This window comes from Adiantum capillus-veneris, chromosome 16 (genome assembly GCF_014529385.1).
Source record: "Adiantum capillus-veneris isolate H3 chromosome 16, ASM1452938v2, whole genome shotgun sequence".
In the NCBI taxonomy this organism is placed as follows: domain Eukaryota; kingdom Viridiplantae; phylum Streptophyta; class Polypodiopsida; order Polypodiales; family Pteridaceae; genus Adiantum; species Adiantum capillus-veneris.
In genome coordinates this window covers 38481280-38502515 of record NC_140946.1, presented here as the reverse complement: position 1 = coordinate 38502515, position 21236 = coordinate 38481280, and the positions used below count along the sequence as shown (strand labels likewise).

General features: G+C 43.3%; 1 protein-coding gene across 1 annotated transcript in view; it reads left to right on the top strand.

Annotated features, from left to right (window-relative positions):
* The first annotated feature begins 13936 nt into the window (after positions 1-13936).
* The window catches only part of LOC147438875 (fanconi anemia group D2 protein), a 100690-nt gene continuing 93390 nt past the window's right edge, over positions 13937-21236 (top strand). The window contains exon 1 of the mRNA XM_086484836.1: positions 13937-14292. Within this exon, the coding sequence (XP_086340962.1) occupies positions 14069-14292 (224 nt within the window). The 5' untranslated portion in view covers positions 13937-14068. The remainder of the gene's footprint in view (positions 14293-21236) is intronic.

Sequence of the window (21236 nt, the reverse complement as noted above, 5' to 3'; positions counted from 1 at the left end):
GGATCCGCCGACACTATAGGCGTCGTCCCATGCTAGAAACGGTTCGCGCCATTGTGGACTAGTTTCATTAAGGCCTAGCACTAAGCTAAAATGCATTTTCCTGAAACTAGGCAAATCTACATATGAAAACTCGTACACGTAGGTTGATTAAATTTGAAAGCTTTTGCACTGAATTTCTCTAAATTTTGTAGGTCTCCTCACCTTCAACTTGAGAGGTAGCATGCTGCTGGAGCCAAGTTTATAAAAAAAACAAAAAAACGAAAACCTCATGGAACCAGTCTGTGCCGGCATGGACTGGTTTGGTAGGTTTCAACATGGCAGAGGCGAAGTGGGGCGGCGGCGGGGAGCTATTAGAACAATGGAAGCTTAGAGGCCATAAGCCCCTTGAAGGAACGGTGGAGGTGGCCCATATCCATTTAAAACCGATCATCCATCTCCCAAGGAGTGCCCATGTTGCACGAGCATTACAGCTGCCCGCTCACACGTAAGTGTCAAACCTTCCTCTTCTCGCTTTGGAGCGAGAAGCAGTGTACTGTTTTGCGTCCCGAACGGAATGTTCCTTTCCCTTTAATGATGAACGCAGGGATTATGTAGGCAGGCTATGATGCAGGTTTTTTTAAAAAAAGGCCAGAGCCATGATGAGGAAGCGAATAGCAACTACTATAGCAAAATTGCGGAACTTTCCATGTCTTGATAGCCTGCAGCATCAGACCTCACGGTTGAGCTGAGAATTTGAGCTTCTTGAAAGAGTTATTTACAGTTCTGACGGCTTCCAAGGGGAGGTAGGGATGCTATTCACAGAGGAAGATTCAGATTTCACAAATGAAAATTTTGGGCAGAGCTAACCTCTTGTCTAGTTTCTCCTATAGAAAAGGTAGATGATGTAGGATATTACAAAGGTGGTGAAGTTGGAACCTGAAATCCTCAAGATATCATCTACCAGGTTTTCTCTCCTTTTAGAGGTGCCTCTAAAATTAGCAAAGAAGCAGTAGCAATAGATCTGGATATGCCAAGCAAGCAAGCAAATAGTCAAGTATGTAGACATCTTTTGTTTCATGTCCCCAAAAGAAGAAAGAAGCAGCTATCCATCCCACTATGCCATCCTTGTTTAATTTCAAGATAGGAGATGTTGTGTGGGCTAAATGTAGAGTGTCCAAAGATGTTTTTGGCCCATGAAGGTTGTGGATCCCAATAAGCATGTTTTAGAGTCAGTGCTCAAAGCGGGCATGTTGCCCTCTTATGTTCACATGTTTCCCTCAAAGCTCAGCTAGTCTTCTTGCTTGCTTGATGACATGAAATGCATCCAAGGCAACGAGGGCCAGCAGGACTTGCAAAACCTTCATCAAAACCACCTCTTTTGAAGAAGGATCTATAACCTTGAACTCACAATTTGTGACTGCTTTGGCCAAGCAATCTGCAACATGTATAGTTTTAGCATTAAACACCTCAAAGCTCCTTTTTGGTTGTGGTCTTTGTTTACAAAAGGGAAGATGAGCAGGAGGAAATTAGGGCATTCCGAATATTCACTACCACTAGGTCTTTTCTTCTGTGGAGCATGCTTCTTACTATTGGCATGGCAGAATTGTAATGCATGCACATCTCCCCAACATTCATCCTTCCATCATGTGCATCTACCTCAAGTGACACTATTCAGCAGAGGAGCTGGCAGAACATCCTCATGGAACTACATGTCCTCAAGGCCTCCATGTTCTTCTTCAGCAAAATGCCTACAAATTCTTTTCTTAGAGTACGTGGAGCACACCATGCGGTATGAGTGCAATAAAGATGTGACGTGGTGTAGAAGCCTAGTTAGCACTTACAATCTTGGTGTTGAGCTCATGTGGATTCACTCAATGAAACCATAGGGACATCAGTAATTTCTTTACACTTTTGTTGCCATTGCAAAGGCGCACCTTGCAGGTTGTAGAAATGTGGAACTCTTCTCTACATCCAACCATGAGCTCAACTTCTACAAGAATCACATATACTTTATAAACAAATTTGGTTCTAAAATCTCATTTTTTGTCGATTGAGTGTTAGATTTGTGTAGTGAAAGTAATGTGCATGGCATCATTTTTTCCTTTCACCATTGTTGCTATTGTATCAATTTGCTCGAATTTGTCTTCACTCGGTTCTTTTTTGCTCGGCGATTAGAAACCCCCATATCAAGGTACTTCAGAGTATCTGTTTGTGTACTTTAAGTACTCAGATTAGATCTCATTGTAGTCCTTCAAATAATAAATCTTCCATTACATTATATCATTGTCTCTCTCATATTAGATTTTTTTCCATCTCTCTCTCTCTCTCTCTCTCTCTCAGGCTCTTCCCTCATGCATTTTTCACATCGTATCGGAGCAGGTTCAAGTGCCTAGGTAGAGAGTGTAAAAATCCCCTTCATCGCAACACTTGTGAGAAGTTGAAGATGGCACCAAGTCTACACAACCTACACCTTGGAGGGAGCTAAAAAGCTCAATGGCAACAACTATGCAACTTGGAAGGTGAAGATGAAGTCCTTGCTCTTCTTCCAAGAATACTGGGAGAGACCAAGAGAAGAATATTATACTCAAGAGGAGATAGAGAAATGGGACAAGAAGGCTATGTTTGATGTCCACATGATGAAGTTGAGTGTCTAAGATGACATTCTTAGCCATCTAATGGATGTGAAGACTCTCACGAAGGCTTGGGACACATTGAAGAACATATATGAGTCTGAGACCACCTCAAGGCATGTGGCCTTGAGAGTTGAACTTACAAAGACCAAGAGGAATCAAGGAGACTATGCTACAAGCTTCATCAAGAGGGTGAAGGATCTACATCAACAACTAATAGCTATTGGAAACAAGATGTCAAACAATGAACTCTCTAGAATCATCATTTATGGATTGAGAGATGAATATGAGGGCATGGTTCAAGGGCTCATTATCTTGAGGGAGAAGCCATCACTTGATGAGATGGAACAAATTCTTAGAGATGAAGACCAAACAAAAGCAGCCATGAGAACAATACATGATGGAGGAAGAGCAACACCTCCAAACACCAATGATAGAGCTCTCTTCACAACAAGAGGACGAGAAAGAATCACCACACAAAGAGGAAGAGGAAGAAATCAACCCAAACAAAAACCAAGATCAACCACCTTATGGAGGTAGCTCATTTGCATTAGGTAGATGAAGACATTCATTTAGAGGTAGAGCAAGAGGAAGAGGTAGAGGTAGAAGTAACTACCATTCCATACAATGCTTCAAATGCTCAAGGTATGGGCATCTTGCTAAGGATTGCAAGAGCAACCAAGCTAATTGAAAGGGATCATCAAATTACATGGATGAAGAAGATGGAGAACTCAAGAGGCAGATTTTGGTTTCAGACTCATCTACCACTTGTAGGCCTTGCCTTCAAGTGAGAGACTAACTCCGTCACAGACAACACATATGAGGTGCGATGCAACTAACATAGATGATTGTGGAGGAACGTGCCTACATCATCTCTATTGCGCTCTTGCTCTTCAAACACAAAACACACGCTGAATCTTGTGTGCTTGACATCCTATATTCTCAAGCGGTTTGGACTTACCTCCCACACGTAGAGAGCCCTTTCTTTGCTAGTGTGGTTACCAGCTTGACCACATGAAAGAAAAATTGTAATCGATTGTTTCAGTAATTTTGTGAGATGTGAAAAAATAGCATTCATGTGTATGATATAGTATTCCATCTTTGTCTGCGATGTAGACATTGTTGGAAATCTTGCATGTCCACCACACCATGATTGGCATATTCCACATCAATATGTTGAATGACATTGTGCATAGGTCTGTTGTAATATTTATGTTTGCTCAAACTCAAAAAACATGAGACATCTTGTGGGAGGTGCCCCTTTTAAAAAATAAGAGAGAGCCAACAAATAGACTTCTTGGAAGACTCTTGCGAATAGTGGTATGTCATAGCAAATGGCAATTGTTGAGGCATGCGCATTAATTGCACTTCTTGAGCTCTAAAAGTTGTTTTGGACTCATTTGATGGCTATCAAATGTAAGGCATGCAATCACATGTGAGCCCATGAGGCCAAAAAAAATAGAAATTTTGGTGAAAATTTTAATTTTAAGAATGACACATGTATTGGCATGCAAGCACACTCCCACTAAAGATCTTGAGGAAGTAAGAAGCAATACAAGTTTGTAATGAAATGAGAAAAAAAGAAAAAGTTTGACAAATTTGGTGGGCAAACACCGCTTTGATAAGTTGCACGGACAATGGGTGGACAACCAAGGTTGAGAGCTTTCAAAGTTGTTGACTGAATCATCATAGCGAAATGCCAAGTTAATGTTACTTTCCCTCAACAATGTGGGGCTAATCTCAATCTTAGATAGAGCAAGTGAGAAGTTAGGAAGCCCCTCTTGCTTGGTGAGGATTGTGAGACCAAAGTTTTTAAATGAAGGGCCATTCTTCTCCCCCCTACAGTAGTACCGCTTTTCAGTTTCTGTGAAAATAACTTGCTGACCTAACTCATCAGCCAAGTGTAAGTCCTTGACTTGTTCTCAAATTTCATTAGTAAACAATCCCACCCTAACAAGTGTCAAGGTTGAGAACCTGACTTATACATGAAGAGACTACCAAGTCGCAACATGCATTAATTGATAGTAAGTAATATCCAAGAAGAGCAATAAATGCTTACTAATTGGATCGCTTGGTGCTTACATACGCACTTTGCTTATCCTTTAGCACAAGATTACTCTTTGTAATTTGCCTATCCCCTTGGATAACTGACAGTACTGAGGTGTGTTTTCCTCACGGTTTACAAACAGTCATCCCAGATGACTGGTAAACGGGGAATCACAATAGTGTATAACATTGGTGAGGAATCAACAATGTCCGAAATAACCATCGTGGTTAACTTGAAAAAATCCACAAACGCCCAAACCAAGCCATGACCTCTATTGGTAATTAGTAGACCCAAAAGTATTCTCCTAGAGATATTGCACTTAGAGTGCAAAATGCTTCATAAGCAACAACTTAAGGGATATGCATGCCGTTCCAAATCAGCCTTTGCTAAACACTAGGGCCCATAACACCTAGTGTGCATGCATTTAGCAAAAACAAACGTGAACGTGTATATCCATAATGATCCTTGCCAATACTTATGGCAAATATGATGCGCCAAGTACGCATTAAAAGGAATGTAAATAGTTCTGAAAAGAAACTAAATACTTTTAGTTGCAATCTTTTGCAAGCCTTGCTGAAACGTCTGAATCACAATAGAAGGTGAAACATTGATCACTTTTAGGTACAGACAATGAAACTTTTTCATTAACAACTTATAGCCTTGCTATATGTATAAACAACCCTCTGTAATATTGTTTAGTAGTACTTGTACGTGAACAAGTCATTCTAAGTATCCGACAATTTTTGGCCACTAAAATTGCTCCTGATACGTCATGCTGAAAATGGTCTAGAAAACAGATTTGACCAGCACCTAGTTGGACTTTGTCGTGACACATAATTGAAATAATGGCGCCAGTGTCAGTCCAGAGACTCATATTCTCCACATGTGGAATATGTCTCATGTGAGGATGTATAAAAAGAAAATCCGTCAAGTACAAGATGTACTTGTGTGTGGAGGTAACTCGAAACACTCTGCGACAAGAGTGAGAGGGACCCTCATTCATTGCTCCACACTGGCTAAACCGACCTCCTTGAGTTCCTAGACCATGTTGTATCCCATGTGACAAGAGTGAGAGGGACCCTCATTCATTGCTCCACACTGGCTAAACCAAACTCCTTGAGTTCCTAAACCATGTCGTATCCCATGTGACAACATGTGCCAAATTGAACCCTACAAGTAGGTTCGTAACAACATAAGGCAGAAAGATTAGATTGGACACTTGGGCCCAAATACTTTGTGCCCACATGCCCTTGGCATGGCGCTGTAACATTCAAGCGTACTTATACGTCTTGAAAAACCACGCAAAGCATACTAAAAATGGAATAACACCAAATCAATAGATGCGTACCTGGAGATTTGAACGTAATGTTCACTTACCCGTATTCAAATGGAGAGAAGCACATCCCCTACCTGAAAAAACAAATAGCATTGCAGTGGGAACCCTGGGTGGTGCCTATGCAATCTAAGCCCTTGGATTTAGAAGCTACGTAGTCAAACCCCTTGGTAAGACTCCTTGTAGAAATTGCTCAACTAGCAGATAATGGTAACCAACATAGTCAACCTTGTACAGAATGATTGGAATCAACGTGAAAAGTGTGTTCGTCCGCTACCGCGTGGTAAATTGCGGAATTATTTCCTTGAAAGTATAACTAGGAGAGAGTAACTGTGATCCTCAATGCAGATCAAATTGTGATCCTTAATGCCTATGGGGTGATGTAGCAATCACCCGCCGGGTCTTACCCCAAAACAGTATGTTCATAGACATTCCATAGTGCTATAGAGAGAGCAGGAGACCCACACAAGTGAACTGCCAAGCTCTTATGGACAGCCATGCTGTCGCAAGTGATTGCTGCATCTATACTTTCTTGTAGAGATCAGCTGCTGTGAGTTGAAGATTATCAAAAACTCAACTTGAGTGTCACACTGAAAACATGTAGTGCAAAAATGACACCCTAAATATCCGTAATGACAAGACTCTTGCTTGTCCATTAACGTTGATGTGTACCTCCTTGGGTAGATCTTGAAAACAATCACCCAAAGAATTCCAATAGTTGGGCTTTACCCTTGGCCTGACAACGCCTCTTAGCATGTTTGGCTCATAGCCCTTATGCAAAATAGTGTTCAATCGACAAACTGATGAAGACTAATTTGAGTAGCATCTTAGCCACGTGCTAGCTGTGAGTTAGAGCACCTTGGCTCAAGCTGACTCATGAGCAAAACATGTGTCAAAAGCTTCTTAGAAGAGTTTCGGTTTTCTTTTTTCTTTTTTCTAGAGAGAGAGAGAGAGAACGAAAATAAGAGCATACTGGGTTGAGGAACTTTCCGTAAATTTCTAGTGTGTGTGTACCCAGAATGTGTGCTCGTAGACATCTTATGCCTAACTGGCAGCTTATCCTATAAGCATGCAACAATCGGCTTGTATAATGCTATCATCGAGAGAGGAAAGAGAAAAAACAAGCCACAACGTGCCCCACTTACCATGTATGGGGTCGTGACTTTAGGATGACGTAGCATTGGCACTTTGCCCGTACAATAAGGCCTTGATTTAGGTTCCTGTTAGTGTTGGTGTGTGTTGATAGCAACCAACAAGCATAGTAAACAATCCATCCTTAGTCTATCCTTGACAGAGTTGCGAGTGTGATAGCGGAAGCGTAATGCATGAAACGGTATAATGAAATCCACCTTACTAGCATGCCTTGCATGCGGAGTTGTAAGCCCTTGTGGAGAGTGATGGCCTCAAACGTGAGAACCAAAACTATAAGTGCCTTGCACAGTTTTGATTGTTAGGGATTCTGTGAGCGGATATTCCTTATTTTGTTAGTTCCCCAAATCCGTGCTTCTTTTGAAATTGCTAAAGCACTTGGCTTTGCACAATGACAGTAATTGCCAAGTAAAGTGTAAACATGAAAAAACAAGAAAAACTTAAACTTGGCTAACCTGGTCATTGTTGCTGCAACCAATTTTCATGAAATTTGGAAGAAAAAACTCATTCCAAAACGGCCCATAGACATATTTGCACAGATGCCCTCGTATATCCTATACACCCGTCTGGTACATAATGAAATAACCTGCAAACACATTTCCTATTCCTTCCCAATTTTGGATACTTAAAGTAGATGCCAAACAGGAGAAGCGACAATGCAAGATCCCTAAATTGAAGCCTTGCTTCACCAAAATCTGTTAGTTCTAATAGCCAGCTGATGCAGCTATTGACATACAGAGAGCATGAGAAAAAGAATCAACCTTGTCGAGCAATTTCAATTGGAATGAACTAATATTGTGTGGCAAACATCAGCTAGCAGCTGCTGGAAATAGTGCCAAGGAGTCGTCCATGCCGAGCAACTTGCTTCCATCAACAAGTCCAGTAAGAGGCCATGCCTGTCGCCTTGAGATACTAAAAATTTGGGCCTTGCCATCAATGTATGCAATAAAATTTGAGTGCTTATGTGAACTGTCAGAAGTCGTGCCTCTGCTTGGAGTGGAGAAGGTGCATTACCTTTGATGCATGTTAGAGAGATGCAATAGGGGTGATACATGCTCCATCTAGGTCAAATGCTTCATAAGCCATGGACAGCCCTGTTGTTATTACATCAATTCACGGTCGACGATCAAAAGATGTATGCTAAGTACCTCATGCCAGTCTCATACATTACCTTATGTAGAGATACGGCCAGAATTGTGTAACCAGTTATGCAGATGATAATAAACAAAAATGAACTGCGTACCTCATTAAGCACTCCTACAAACCAATCTTGCTGACCCAAAAATCGAATGATTTGGAAGCAGTAAGAAAAATGAGAAATGATTTTCTAGAGACTGTGATTTGGTGCAATAGATGATCTACTCCTGCTATTGAGGGCCTTGCCCGATGCGCAAGAGAAGTTGACATAATGACCATGGGCATACTTGACCCATAGGTAGTCTCGCAGGAAAACATAGCCAAGATTAGCATAATACATGTTTCGGCAATACAATTGCACACATAAAATTATGAAAACTGCAAGAACGTGAAAACGCAAACCTGATAATTTCCACCTGTAAGAGAGCCATGCTCGTTGCCAACTATGGTAGAAACACCCAATTGGACTCCGTTTGAGTCATAACCGTGGATTCCAACAGGCAATGAAACCCCTTGGTCGATGCACATAAATCTATGCAAGCCTTGCTTGCCGTAAATGTTGTACAAGCGGAAAAACAACATTGCATCTGTGCATGTGGAACCGCAATTTTGCCAATCTCATTAAGCATTTCTATCGAATGCCCTGCTTTTCATTTGCATGCATTACTGGCACCTCGACGATTGCAATTCTTTGGAATCGGAGCAAAAGGGCCGTGAATGACATGCAAGGTACCGCAGCAGAGATCTGCAAAAGAAAGTGGTCATCGAGGATTTGCTCGCGGTCTGTTGCGAGGCACCTGCATCAAATGAGGGGGGGGGGGGGGGGGGGGGGGGGGGTTTGCCCGGGGTGGGTACGCCCCCTTAATCGCTTTTTTTGTTTTGGGCTAAAGGGCCCTCCCCGTGGGCGCCCGCTTGTGAACAAAAAAATAAGGGATTAAAAAAAATAAAAATAAAAAATCAAGTAGCAGCGATGGTGGCTCTGTTGCGTCGACGAACGGGGAGACCTCCTGGCTACTACGTGCCGACTCCGGCCTGGCTGGTGTGACGAGATTTTCTCTAGGGCCTGGGGTGCATCCGACAAGCCCCATCTTGGTGATTTTGAAGCACGTCGACCTGCGTCCCTTTTGCATGCTAGCGGCCGATCCCGCGGCTGCTTGTCGCATCCTATCTGCCTCAAGCAAGCCCGCCATGGCTGCGGCTTGAAGGGATCGGGATTGGGAGAAACATGCATCCCATGCAAGGCATGCAAAACGGCCTGATCCGTCGTGGCTGCAGGCCCTTCCAAACTCGCCATGCTTCACGAGAGAGAGAGAGAGAGAGAGAGAGAGAGAGAGAGAGAGAGAGAGAGAGAGAGAGAGAGAGAGAGAGAAGATCCATGGCAAGAAGTGCTTGCCCTGCCTCCTTCTTCTTCCTTCCCCTTTCCCCTGAGCTCTGATACCAATGTAAGACCTAGGAGACTAAGACGTAGGATCCTCCTCCCTACCGCCCTTTATATAGGCCTAGCTCCTAGCTCTTGCCCTAAGCGGATCCCTAGTCCACACTGGTCCAGTCCAGGCCCTTGGCCTAGGTCCCTGACCCCCTAGGTTGGGCCTTGCCCCGTAGGACCCTTGTCCTGACACCGTCCGCACAAAATATTCCGGTAAAAAGGAATATTTGGACCATCAAGAGGCTAAAAGAGAAAAAAAAACTAGAAAGCTTCATGGGGGATCCACTATGGGAGTTTGAAACTCTTGGATGACCGGTTTACCACCTTGGTAGACTACCCATTTGGCTTGATTGTGCCCTTTGTGAATCCTCTTGAGCTCGTTTGCTTTGAGTTCAAGTTGGTTGGTGGTCAATACCTCAATGATCCAAAATTTGGTTCCCTTTGAGGAGAGGGGATTGGTGTAATAGCTTTATTTGCTCCTCATTTTCCTCGAAGGTGATGACGCAATGCTTAGGTGGCACGCGCTTGCTTATGTCGTTGATCCAAGAGACCGTGTTGGGCTTGATGGTGATTGGTTAGATGATGTTGTTAAGCTTGGAGAGATTGCATCTTCCAATGTGTCCTCATTGGTGCACCATGGTGATGAAAGTCCCTTGATTTTCACCTTGAGATCGAGGGATTCTCGTAGTTGGTGTTCCTAAAGGGCCGTTTGTATTTCAATGTCGATCTTCTTCGTGATGCCATGTGTTACCTCGTGGAATTTCCTTCAAAAAATTGTGATGAATTCGGTGAGGGAGCTTTCAAACTCTCATGCTTTGGCAAGGAGGGTTCGACTCTCCACTTCCTTCATGCTCTCAAGCTTGTGTAGCCATTGCTTGAGAGCTACATTTTCCCCTATGAGGTCTTAGACCTGGGCCTCAAGAGTCGATATTCTTGCTTCTTGGTGAGCAAAAGGGCCCTTCCGAGGTGCGGTTGCCACAACAAGGAAGCTCCGTGGGCGAGATGCAGGTGTGCCGAAGGTGGACATGTTGCTTGTGAACTATATGGGGATAATGAGGCTTGTTTGAGGCCAATGAGTTGGGCGTTCGAGTAGCGACGAGAATTATGAGGGCAATGGCCGTAGTGTACTAGTGAGGGGAGGATAGGGTTGTGAGCTAAACCCCCTAGCTAGGTGTTGCCTTATAGCCTCGTGGGGAGCACCCATGGAGCTTTCACATGACAAAAACGTAGCAGGAAAGTTGAGAGAGAGAGAGAGAGAGAGAGAGAAACAATTTATTAACCACAACAATTCTAGAAAAGAAGTGTGTGTGGTCAGATTACCCACTACCACTTTATATATATATGTAGAGAGAGAGAGAGAGAGAGAGAGAGAGAGAGAGAGCTGCCATGTAGCTAGTAGGTTCCCCCAACTTCAAAAAAAGGAAAAATTTCGTGGAAAATCAAGGAGATTCCTTCACAAAATACAAAATGTAAAACTGAATATGAAGGTGAAAAGTTGCGAAAAAATAATATGCATGCATGATATCAGATGGCGCACATACACAAGAAGTTTTGAACAAATTCTCACAATTTGTCCCACATTGTGACTTACCTCAACATCATGAGCTTCGGTGAGGGAGGCACCGTATACCTAGCTAGGCACAGTATACCTAGCTAGGTATACGGGGTCTCCCTCAGAGAAGCTCATGATGTTATGCATTGTATGAAAAACATTGAGAAAGACTCCGTTTTCCTACATGAGAAAATTTCTAAATCTTCTTGTGATAGCGATTGTGGTCTATGGGCACACCAGGTGACCATGCATCGACTTTGAGCATTCGGTTGTGTGGAACGAGAGTGGCATAGGGGTCGGCTGACAGAAAGGGCAAATTGCTGAGATAATCTGGCACTGAGTTAGGGCACAAGCATGGAAGAAGGTTGCGAACGCCCAGGATGGGAAGGGTGGGTGTCGATGGAATCCCTTGGACCATTGCTGTGGAAACAAGGACAAGGCGGGGGGCAAAGGGTAACAATGGCGCCAACCACAAGGGGAAAAACAGATTTGCCCACATCAAAAGGACTGTGTCTATGTGTGTGTGTGTGTGTGAGAGAGAGAGAGAGAGAGAGAGAGAGAGAGAGAGAGATCGCAAGGGCCTTCAACCTGGTCTTCCACCTTCCACTCTTTAAAGGCTTTTCGACTCCGAAGGCGAAGGCAAACAATATCAAGAGAAGAAATAAAAAGCTATGAATGCGTGCATTGGTGCGACGAGTCCTGCAAGACCACCATCTTAACGCTAGGAATGCCTGCATTGGTGCGACGAGTCTTGCGAGACCACCATCTTAATGCTTGGCAGACGCTTCTTCTTCTTCTTCTATTTCTCTCGCTCTCGCTCTCTCTCTCTCTCGCGCGCATCTTATCTCTAACTTTGATAACGTCACTTGGGCATTGCCTAATCTGAGCAGGTGGTCAAGCAAGGGCCATTTTCTTTATCTCTGCTACTTTCTCGCTCGCCCATCATTTCCTACCCATTATAGCAAATAAGTTGAATGTGGGTACTATTCTAGATTGGCACCCCCACTCTAATTTTCATTCATCATTAAAGCAAAGAGAGAGGGTTCTTGGGCTTCACAAATTTTTATGAAACGTAGACAATGGAAGTTTGCTATAGCCCGAATCTTTAAGGTTTTAGCCTTTTAATTTTTTTTAAAAGCCAGACCTTTAGGTCTCCCCAATCTCGTAAAAGTAAAGAGTCTTCCAAATCATATTAAGCGCATAAGTGAAGTGCGAGCTTAGGAAATGAAAAGACAAATGAATTGGAAAATCAAAAGACATACGAAGATAGAAAGTCAAAAGATCTTTTGTGTCCATATAAAGAGGTGTACAACTTCACATTGTATATTTGTGTTTCTCTTCTCATTTGTTTTCCCTTTAATGTTTTTTTTCTTTAAAATGTCCTTGCTCTCTCTCTCTCTCTCTCTCTCTCACACACACACACACACACACACACACACAAAATTAAAGGCGTACTTCTCACATACATCTAATACTGTTGCAAATCTACATACTTTGTCATTGTCCGTTGCTGCGCGCTATAGATTAATGTATCATTTTTGTTGTTATTGAGAGAATCTTTGAATTAAAAATACCTTTTAATTTTTTTGAAGCCATTTGCATGCAAAGCCAATTTCTACGGAGAAGAGAGCGCCTCGAGTTGCCTACAACTGAGAGAGAATTTGAGGATACTCTTCGTAGTTCCACCTTTTTCAAAATATTAACCACATAAACAAGTGATAAATCACCAGGCCTGCCTATGTAGGTGTTGATGTGTAGGGAGGGGAATGTCGGTTTGCACTTGCAAAACTCAAGCCTTTGCTTACACTTGCGAAGATTTTGAGACCTACTGATCCTATCAACGAGGAACTGAATCAAACCCAAAAAATCTACTTTGTCCACGTTAACCTGCAAAGCAGAATAAGTAGAAGAATAATGTAGATGTACCACTAAGTGTACATAATAAGGAAAACATAACCAATGTATCAAACAAAGATCCAAATAATAGCCATAATCAAACACCTTTTGGAAAGGTTTTGAAAAATGTTTCCAAGCAGCTTGGTCTGCCTAGATAGATCTTGACAAAGATAGTAGCAACAACTATACCGACATGAGAAGGTAGAAGAAGGATCAATGCCAAAGATCCTTGTCTCCCTTTGCTTTCATCTGTGATGCACGTTTCTTGAGTTGAGGGCCGACGAGGGGCCGTCACCTGCAGTCGGTAATCCCTCTTCTACACTAAGAAATTGCTTCAACAAGCTATGCAGTGCTGGAAGGTCAAGAACTGACTATATCTTGATATGCTTTATAGACATTGATGATGTGCCCTTGCTCTCTCATGATCCCCCAACATAAAGGGCAAAGGAATTTAGGTCAATGTGCAACTCAAAGTTGGGAATCTCTCGCTGAAGAAACCAGACAAGCTCACATGTCCGAGCATCCCATTAACACCCACATGCATTGCCTCACAAGAGGCGTGCATCAAAGCAGAAATGCAAGGAATTTCTTTTCTCATGATGTGTAGCTAAGCTTTCTCAGTGGCCTCAAAATTCTAAAAATACAAAATTTCTAATGAAAAGCTTGCATACAACTTCTGGAAGGCCGACCTATCGAATTCGATCGGAAATGGGCATCACAAATTTAGTGATATTTAGAGGAGACGAGCTGCTAGCTGTGGGACCCGGCCCCTCTCTCTCATACAGGTTAGAAATGGCGCCAAAATCTAAATATTGAAAAAAAAAACCCGGAGCGCCGAGAGTTTGCAGCGATAGCGAGTTCCACGCCCGTGGCAAGGCGCGTGCCATCGTCTCTCCCGATACATCAAAGCAGCACACCAATGGCTACCCCTCGATTCTCAGCTGCGAGTCCTGCTTCAGCATTCCTTTCGTTGCTTGCTGAGTGCGGCTGTACATTGTGCCGTCAGGGCCTTGTTCTGCCAGCCCGCGATGCTCCCTCTTTTCTACACAAACTTGAGCTCCGCTTGAAGTCCGACGCTTCTTTGCACCAGAACTTTCTCTCTGGCCTTCAGGACTTTATTTCGGACGATTCAAACCTTCGCAGGCAAGGACTTCTTGCTCTTAGAATTTTATCAACTAAAGCTCAAAAATGTGAATGTCTTTTCCAGCAGAGAGTACTCTGTGGTTCTAATGGATGATTACACTTGTGCGCGCACACACACTTTTTTTTTGTTGTAAATCTTGCTTAAAAAATTTACAAATGGGAAACCTCAAAGTGACAAAAACTCATCAGAACGATCAGATACAAAGGGCAGAACACAAAAGTGTTCCATAAAGTGAAGGCTTTAAAAGCAAACATAGAAGTGCTTTAGGATATCTAGGGATATTTCTGTAACATCAAGGAAAAAATGTAAGAATTTCCCAAGTGAAATCTCGAACGAAGGAAAGGGATTTGCATCATGCTGATGGAACATTTGAAAAATGTTTTGACACCACAAAGACCATAAAGCCCAAAATCTTGATCCATGTGAAGATGACCACAAATCATCGAAGGGAGGATGGGAGAATGCCAAAAGCTTTAGAATCGTATGTGGAAAAGTGCTGAGGGAAAGCAAAGGCACATACATGCTGATATGCGGTCAAGGAATGCGCTGGTGAAACGACAATCCCAAAGCAGGTGTTTGACAGTCTCATCACAGGCTCAACATCTAACACAACGAGAAGAGTTGATGTGAAGCGTACTAAGGAGAGTTCCAATAGGGGGTACTCCCAGCAAGTAGCGCCATAGAAACAAACGTTCCTTCAAAGGCAAATGGCTCTTCCAAATTGCAGGGTAAGAGCCTTTCTCCACCATTGATCAGATTTATGGAAAGACCATATCGCATTACAATGGTTAGCCCACCAAGACTCGTGCAGGAGAGAAGCATAAATGTTGCTTGCAGAAATGGCAACAAAATGTGTTTCCCATAAGGTCCAATCTGACATATGGCATCCATTGTCAGTGGCATAATGGGCAGGAAAACAGCCAGCATGTGCTCAAGCACGCTCCAAATCTGGTGATAATGCACGCCCAAACCAAAGCGTGCAGTTGCCTGAGAGAAACTGAGCATATTCCCAGACGTGTCAACCATATCCGCCAGATGCAACGGAATTGAAATGGTGACGATCTACATTTTACACTTCCACAAATTTTTACTTCTTTTCTTGCGTTAATGATGATGGTTCCTTTTATTTGAGAGAGAGAGAGAGAGAGAGAGAGAGAGAGAGAGAGAGAGAGAGAGAGAGAGAGAGAGAGAGAGAGAGAGAGAGAGAGAGAGAGAGAGAGAGAGAGAGAGAGAGAGAGAGAGAGAGAAATGAAATGAAATGAAATGTTATATTAACGTCTTCAAAAAGGCCAGAATGACCTATGAGACCAAACTGATACAAAAGTGGTGAATCTGTTACAAAGTCTAGGTACCTTAGTACTAAAGTACTAAGTGTGAAAAGTGTGCAAGTGTGAAAAACTAAATACAAAGTATTAAATAAACTTCTTAGGAGCATTCTGGGTGTTTGGCTAGAATGCTTCTAATCCTTTGTTGTAGTCTCCTTCGGTGAAGCGTGCTTCTGCATCTCGGTCATGGTCGTCTCGATTTCCTAAGCTCAATCTCCTTGTCAATGAGGGTGCCTTTGGTATGGATGAGGGTACTCCTTTGTGCTGGCTGCTGGTCTCTTGCTTCTCCTTCCACTCCTGCTTCTCTCGATCCGAAGAAATCTGTGATCTGCCTCTGAGGCTGTAGTGCTCTTTGTCTTCTCATTAGGTTATCCCTGTGCCGATGTATTTCCAGTAGGTACAAGCCTAAGCATCTTTGATCTTGGTATTGCATGACTCTATCTAGAGGTCCAAAGCCTTCTTTAAATAGGCAATGGAAACGCCCACGTATCTCATAGTATACGGTGCAATGGCATATGTAGTGTAATTCTGTCTCTGGCTCCATTCCGCATAACTTGCAAATTCTGCTCTCAGGTGGGATTCCCCTAAATCTGCCAAATTCAATTTCCAGCTGGTGTGAGGATGTACGAATCTGACCAATAGCACATCTCAAACCATGAGACAGGTGGGTATCCATGTAGCTCGGGCGAATCACAAATCCATCTTCAGATAGCTGTAGGAAGTTTTCTTTGTAGTCGGCCATCTTCGTGCCCAATTCTTGTGTAGGGTCTACCCATGTCCTCTTAATATCCAACTGTATAAGATCTTGACGGATGATTTTATTAATCTTCGTTCGTGTAATTGCCAGTGATGGAGCCTCAAGAGAGTATTGGTAGGGGGGTATCTTTCCATACTGAACCCGTGTCTCTGAAACCACGAAGACAGTTGCGCATACCAGCATGATGTATCCCCTTTCATTGCTAACTGTCGAGAGGATTCGAGGGCCAATCTAGTATATCGGCAATTATTTGTATCCCACAAACCATGTATAAAGGACACTGATTTGGTAAGAGCTTCAATTTCTATCGGAGGGGCAGCTAGTTCCGCTCGGATAATCGCGTGTGGTACGGAGGCCTTGGCTCTAATCATTCGGGAAATCATAGATACCAAAGGTCTCTCCATTGGCTTCCAATTATCCTGATCCACAGATGGTCCCCAAATCTGGACCCCATAAAGCATAGCCGAAGCCACCACAGTATCAAAGAGCCAAAGTTTTGTTCGTGGTTCCTGAAATTGCACTTGTGAACACATCCTCTCCAACCCTCCCAAGGCCGCAGAGGCTTTGGACAATCTAGCCTCCGTTGCTTTCTTAAGAGTAAACTTCGGTTCTGCAAATACCACACCAAGGTATGTGTATGCATCTGTGTACTCTACTGTATCCTGGCCATATGCAAATGTAGGTGCCGATCTCCTAACCCACTGGGGTGTGGTGTTAAACACCATAACTTTGGTTTTACCCAAATTCACCGACAGTCCGTTGTCCTCCGCGAATTTATGTAATGCATCTAATTGCCTCTGCATTCCATCTGGTGATTCTGCTATCAATACAATATCATCTGCATACAACAACAAAGGGATCCATGACCCTGCAAGCTGAGCACCTCTGTCACCCTCTCTATCAATGTAATCTAATACCTCATCTATATACATACCAAATAAAGTAGGGGACAGTGGGCATCCCTGCTTTACTCCAACGGTGGAATGAACAATGTCGGAATCCCCTTCTGGAGTACGTACATAACCAATTATTGACCCATATAAGGCCATGATCCCCCGGATAATCTCTTTGGGGACCCCTAACTCTTGCATTCTGCGCATCAATCTGGCCCTTGGTATTGTATCAAAAGCTTTCCGAAAATCCACAAAGCAACAATACATCCTTCTCCCTCTTGCTCTTCCTTCCTCAATAATGGCTCTGAGCGTAAGAATATGATCTAGAGTGGAATAACCCCTCCTGAATCCAGCTTGTCCTGTTGCCCTTATGCCCTCATTCTCTGCCCATCTACTCAATTTTTGTTCCAGAATGGATGCGTACAGTCGGGTCAATGTGTGACCCACCATAATGGTACGGTAGTTCCCGGGTATCATAGGATCCCCTGATTTGAAAATAGGTACGATAGTAGATAGTTTCCAAGATTCAGGTAATCCTTCACACATGACCCGATTAAACAGACGAGCAAGGACTTCTGAAAGTAGATCCCTTGCATGGATCGGATGTTCTGCTACTAGACCCTCATGATCATATGCTCTTCTTGTCTTCATCTTATCAATGGCTTTTTCCACCATTTCCGTAGTAAAGAAAGTACTAGTAGCAAGGCATGGCTCTAGCGGATCTGGTAATGGAGGCTGTCCAAATACCATATATAATGATGTTACATATTGACCCCAAATCTCAGGAGAAGTAATTGTCGGAGGCGATGAGTGCTCGTGAAATAAATGCCAGGCCTATTGTGAGTCCTGACTCAAGAAGAGCTGATATAAATCCTTCTCCAGTTTGGCTAAAAATGCCCTTTTCTTGCGACGTACTATACGCCGAAGAGCAATCTGAGACTGCTTATGTGTGATGGTCCCAAGTGTAAGCTCTTTCTGGACCTGGGTTCTCGTCTCTCTGCATTCCTCGTCGTACCAACTGTTTTGAGGCATGTTCCCAGATCCTCTTTTTTGATCAGGCTGAGTACGTGGGTATGCCTCTTGTGCTGCTCCATGTAGTATCTCTGTTAGCTGAGAAGTAATCTCCTCTTCAAAAAGAGAATGAGAATGTCACCCGATGGGATCTAAACCAACCGTCTCAAGGACACCCCACATGGTTGCTGATGTGGTAATTTGCTTTTGATTGCGTAAATGGAATGTATACACATGCAATACCTCAAATGCAGACTTACTGACTCGAATGGGGAATGTCGCCGTGGTAACTTTTCAAGATAAACCACCTCCGGGGCTGATTTGATGCACCTTTGGATCCGTCTCGATGTGGGATTATTGAAGGCCACTAAGAGGTAGATCTGGGGTTGAATTGTGCTCCCGATGTGAGATGACTGAAGGGTTGAAAACGCAGATCTCGATGATGCGCAACAATGGGAGCATGTGGCGAGGGAATGGCCAAGAAGAGGCTCAATGGGATGCTGAAGTACCAACTGCATTTGGATGGCTGGTGCTTGTAGATCTCATGCACCTTCGGCAAGGAAGGGGCTGAAAATTGAAAACGTGGGCTGATTTGCTGAGATCTTGCTAGTACTAGGACTGAAATTGTAGATCGCTGGCTGATTTGCTGCCAAAAACGCTAGGATTGATCTGGGAACAAAACGCTAACCGCTGTAGGGCTCTCGCAAAAACACCAAGGCTGGTCTCACTCCTCAATCTATTGCAAGTGTTTACCCTGTTGGTCCCTTTATAGGTGAGAATTGGGCTTTTTGAACTTCTCAAGGCTTAGATAGGGCAAAACCTTTGTCAAATTCTCATAAAATAAATCATTTCAATAAGTTTGACCGCCTTGCACGGATGATTGTATGATCTCTCTCTCTCTCTCTCTCTCTCTCTCTCTCTCTCTCTCTCTCTCTCTCTCTCTCTCGGGTCGTGGGCAAGCCCTCTTGCAAGGGAGAAGCTGCGGAGCCATGGGCAAGCGTCCTAAGCAGGAGATGGAGAAGACCTTGATTGCCGTGGGCATGGCTCCTTAAGAGGCAAGGAGGTCGAAACCGAAAGCCTGTGTGCGCACAACCGCTTGCAGCGTGGTCGAAAGCGAAAGCCTGTGTGTGCACAGCCGCTTGCAAGGAGGAGGATCCAATGTGTCCGCAACGTTCATGACACTTATGGATAGTGTCTTGAAGCCGGATTTGGGCAAATTTGTTATTGTGTTCCTCGATAATATTCTAGTTTATAGTGCTTCTGAAGAAGAACACTTACAACATCTCAGGCAGGTGATTGATTTGTTACGCATAAACAAGTTATATGCCAAGGAATCTAAATGTGATTTTCTCAAGGAGGAAATTCATTATTTAGGGCATGTTATTTCAGCTAATGGCCTATACATGGATCAATCCAAAGTGGATACCATTCGGAAATGGCCACCTCCTAAAAATCTGAAAGAATTACAGATCTTTTTAAGCTTTGCATGTTTTTACCGAAGGTTCGTTAAAAACTATGCTCACATTGCTGTATCTACGACAGACCAACTAAAAGGCAAAGGTAAGGCTTTTCAGTGGGGTTCCGCTCAACAACACAGTTTTGAAACACTCAAAGACGCATTAGCTACAACTCCTATACTGGCTATTGTAGATCCTTTGAAACCATTCGTTTTGGAAACGGATGCCAGTGATCGTGCTATTGGAGCAGTCCTGTTACAAGACGGACGGCCGATTGCATTTGAAAGTAAGAAGCTGGATGCAGCTCAACAAAATTATTCTGCTTACGAATGTGAACTCTATGCAATAGTGTCTGCCTTAAAGACATGCGGCACTATCTGTATGGTGCTCAGTTCGAGATTGTGTTTGACCATGAAAGCATCAAATGGTTTACACAACAAACAGATTTAAAGGGTCGAAAAGCCAGGTGGGCCAAGATCCTTCAGGAATATGACGCCAAGTTAAGGTATCGCAAAGGCCGATACAATGTAGTGGCAGACGCTCTCAGTCGAATGCCAGAGATCAATTCGCTCTTGTTCACGGAACTTCGTAGTGAATTTCTAAATTCTCTCAAGGGCAAATATGAGCATGATGAAACATATTCCAAAGTGTGGAGCCATGTTCAAAAGAGGGATCCTTCTCACTCCAATGTAGGTAGTGTACAGTTAACCTCCACACCTAGTTCTCCTTTATCAAGTGATGAACTACAGCGATGGAAGCATTTTACCATCGACAATGGGTACCTACTCCACAAGGGGAGAGTTTGTGTACTGACGGACACAGACATTCGGCGCCAAATTCTTTATGAATGTCATGATAGTCAAAGTGCAGGGCACCCGGGGATTAGAAAAACTTATTCTCTCATACGACGACAGTTTTACTGGCCATGTCTACATAGCTTTGTTCAAGCTTATGCCAATAGAAAATGGGAAAGTATCTCCATGGATTTCATTGTAGGTTTACCAACCACTATACGAGGTCATGACTCAGTATGGGTGGTCGTAGACAGGTTGACTAAACTATGCAAGTTTATCCCAACCAAATCCACGGTTAAGACACCGGAACTAGCAAAGTTATTTGTGGACAATCTATACAAATTGTATGGGTTGCCAAGTAACATTGTTAGTGATCGTGATCCCAAGTTTAACAGCCACTTCTGGAGAGCTTTATTTAACGATTGGGTACACAACTCAACCTCAGTACAGCTGATCATCCAGAAACGGATGGTCAAACGGAAAGGGTTAACCAGGTTCTAGAAGATATGCCAAGAGCATACGTCAACAAAAAACAGTATGACTGGGAAGAATACTTACCTATTCTCGAGTTTGCCTACAACAGTTCTAAGCATGTCACAACAGGTTTTAGTCCTTTCATGCTCATGTACGGGTTTCAACCTAGGTCACCAGTTACGGTGGGGTTGGCAACCGAAAAACTCCAATAGGTTAAGGATTTTCTTCAAGA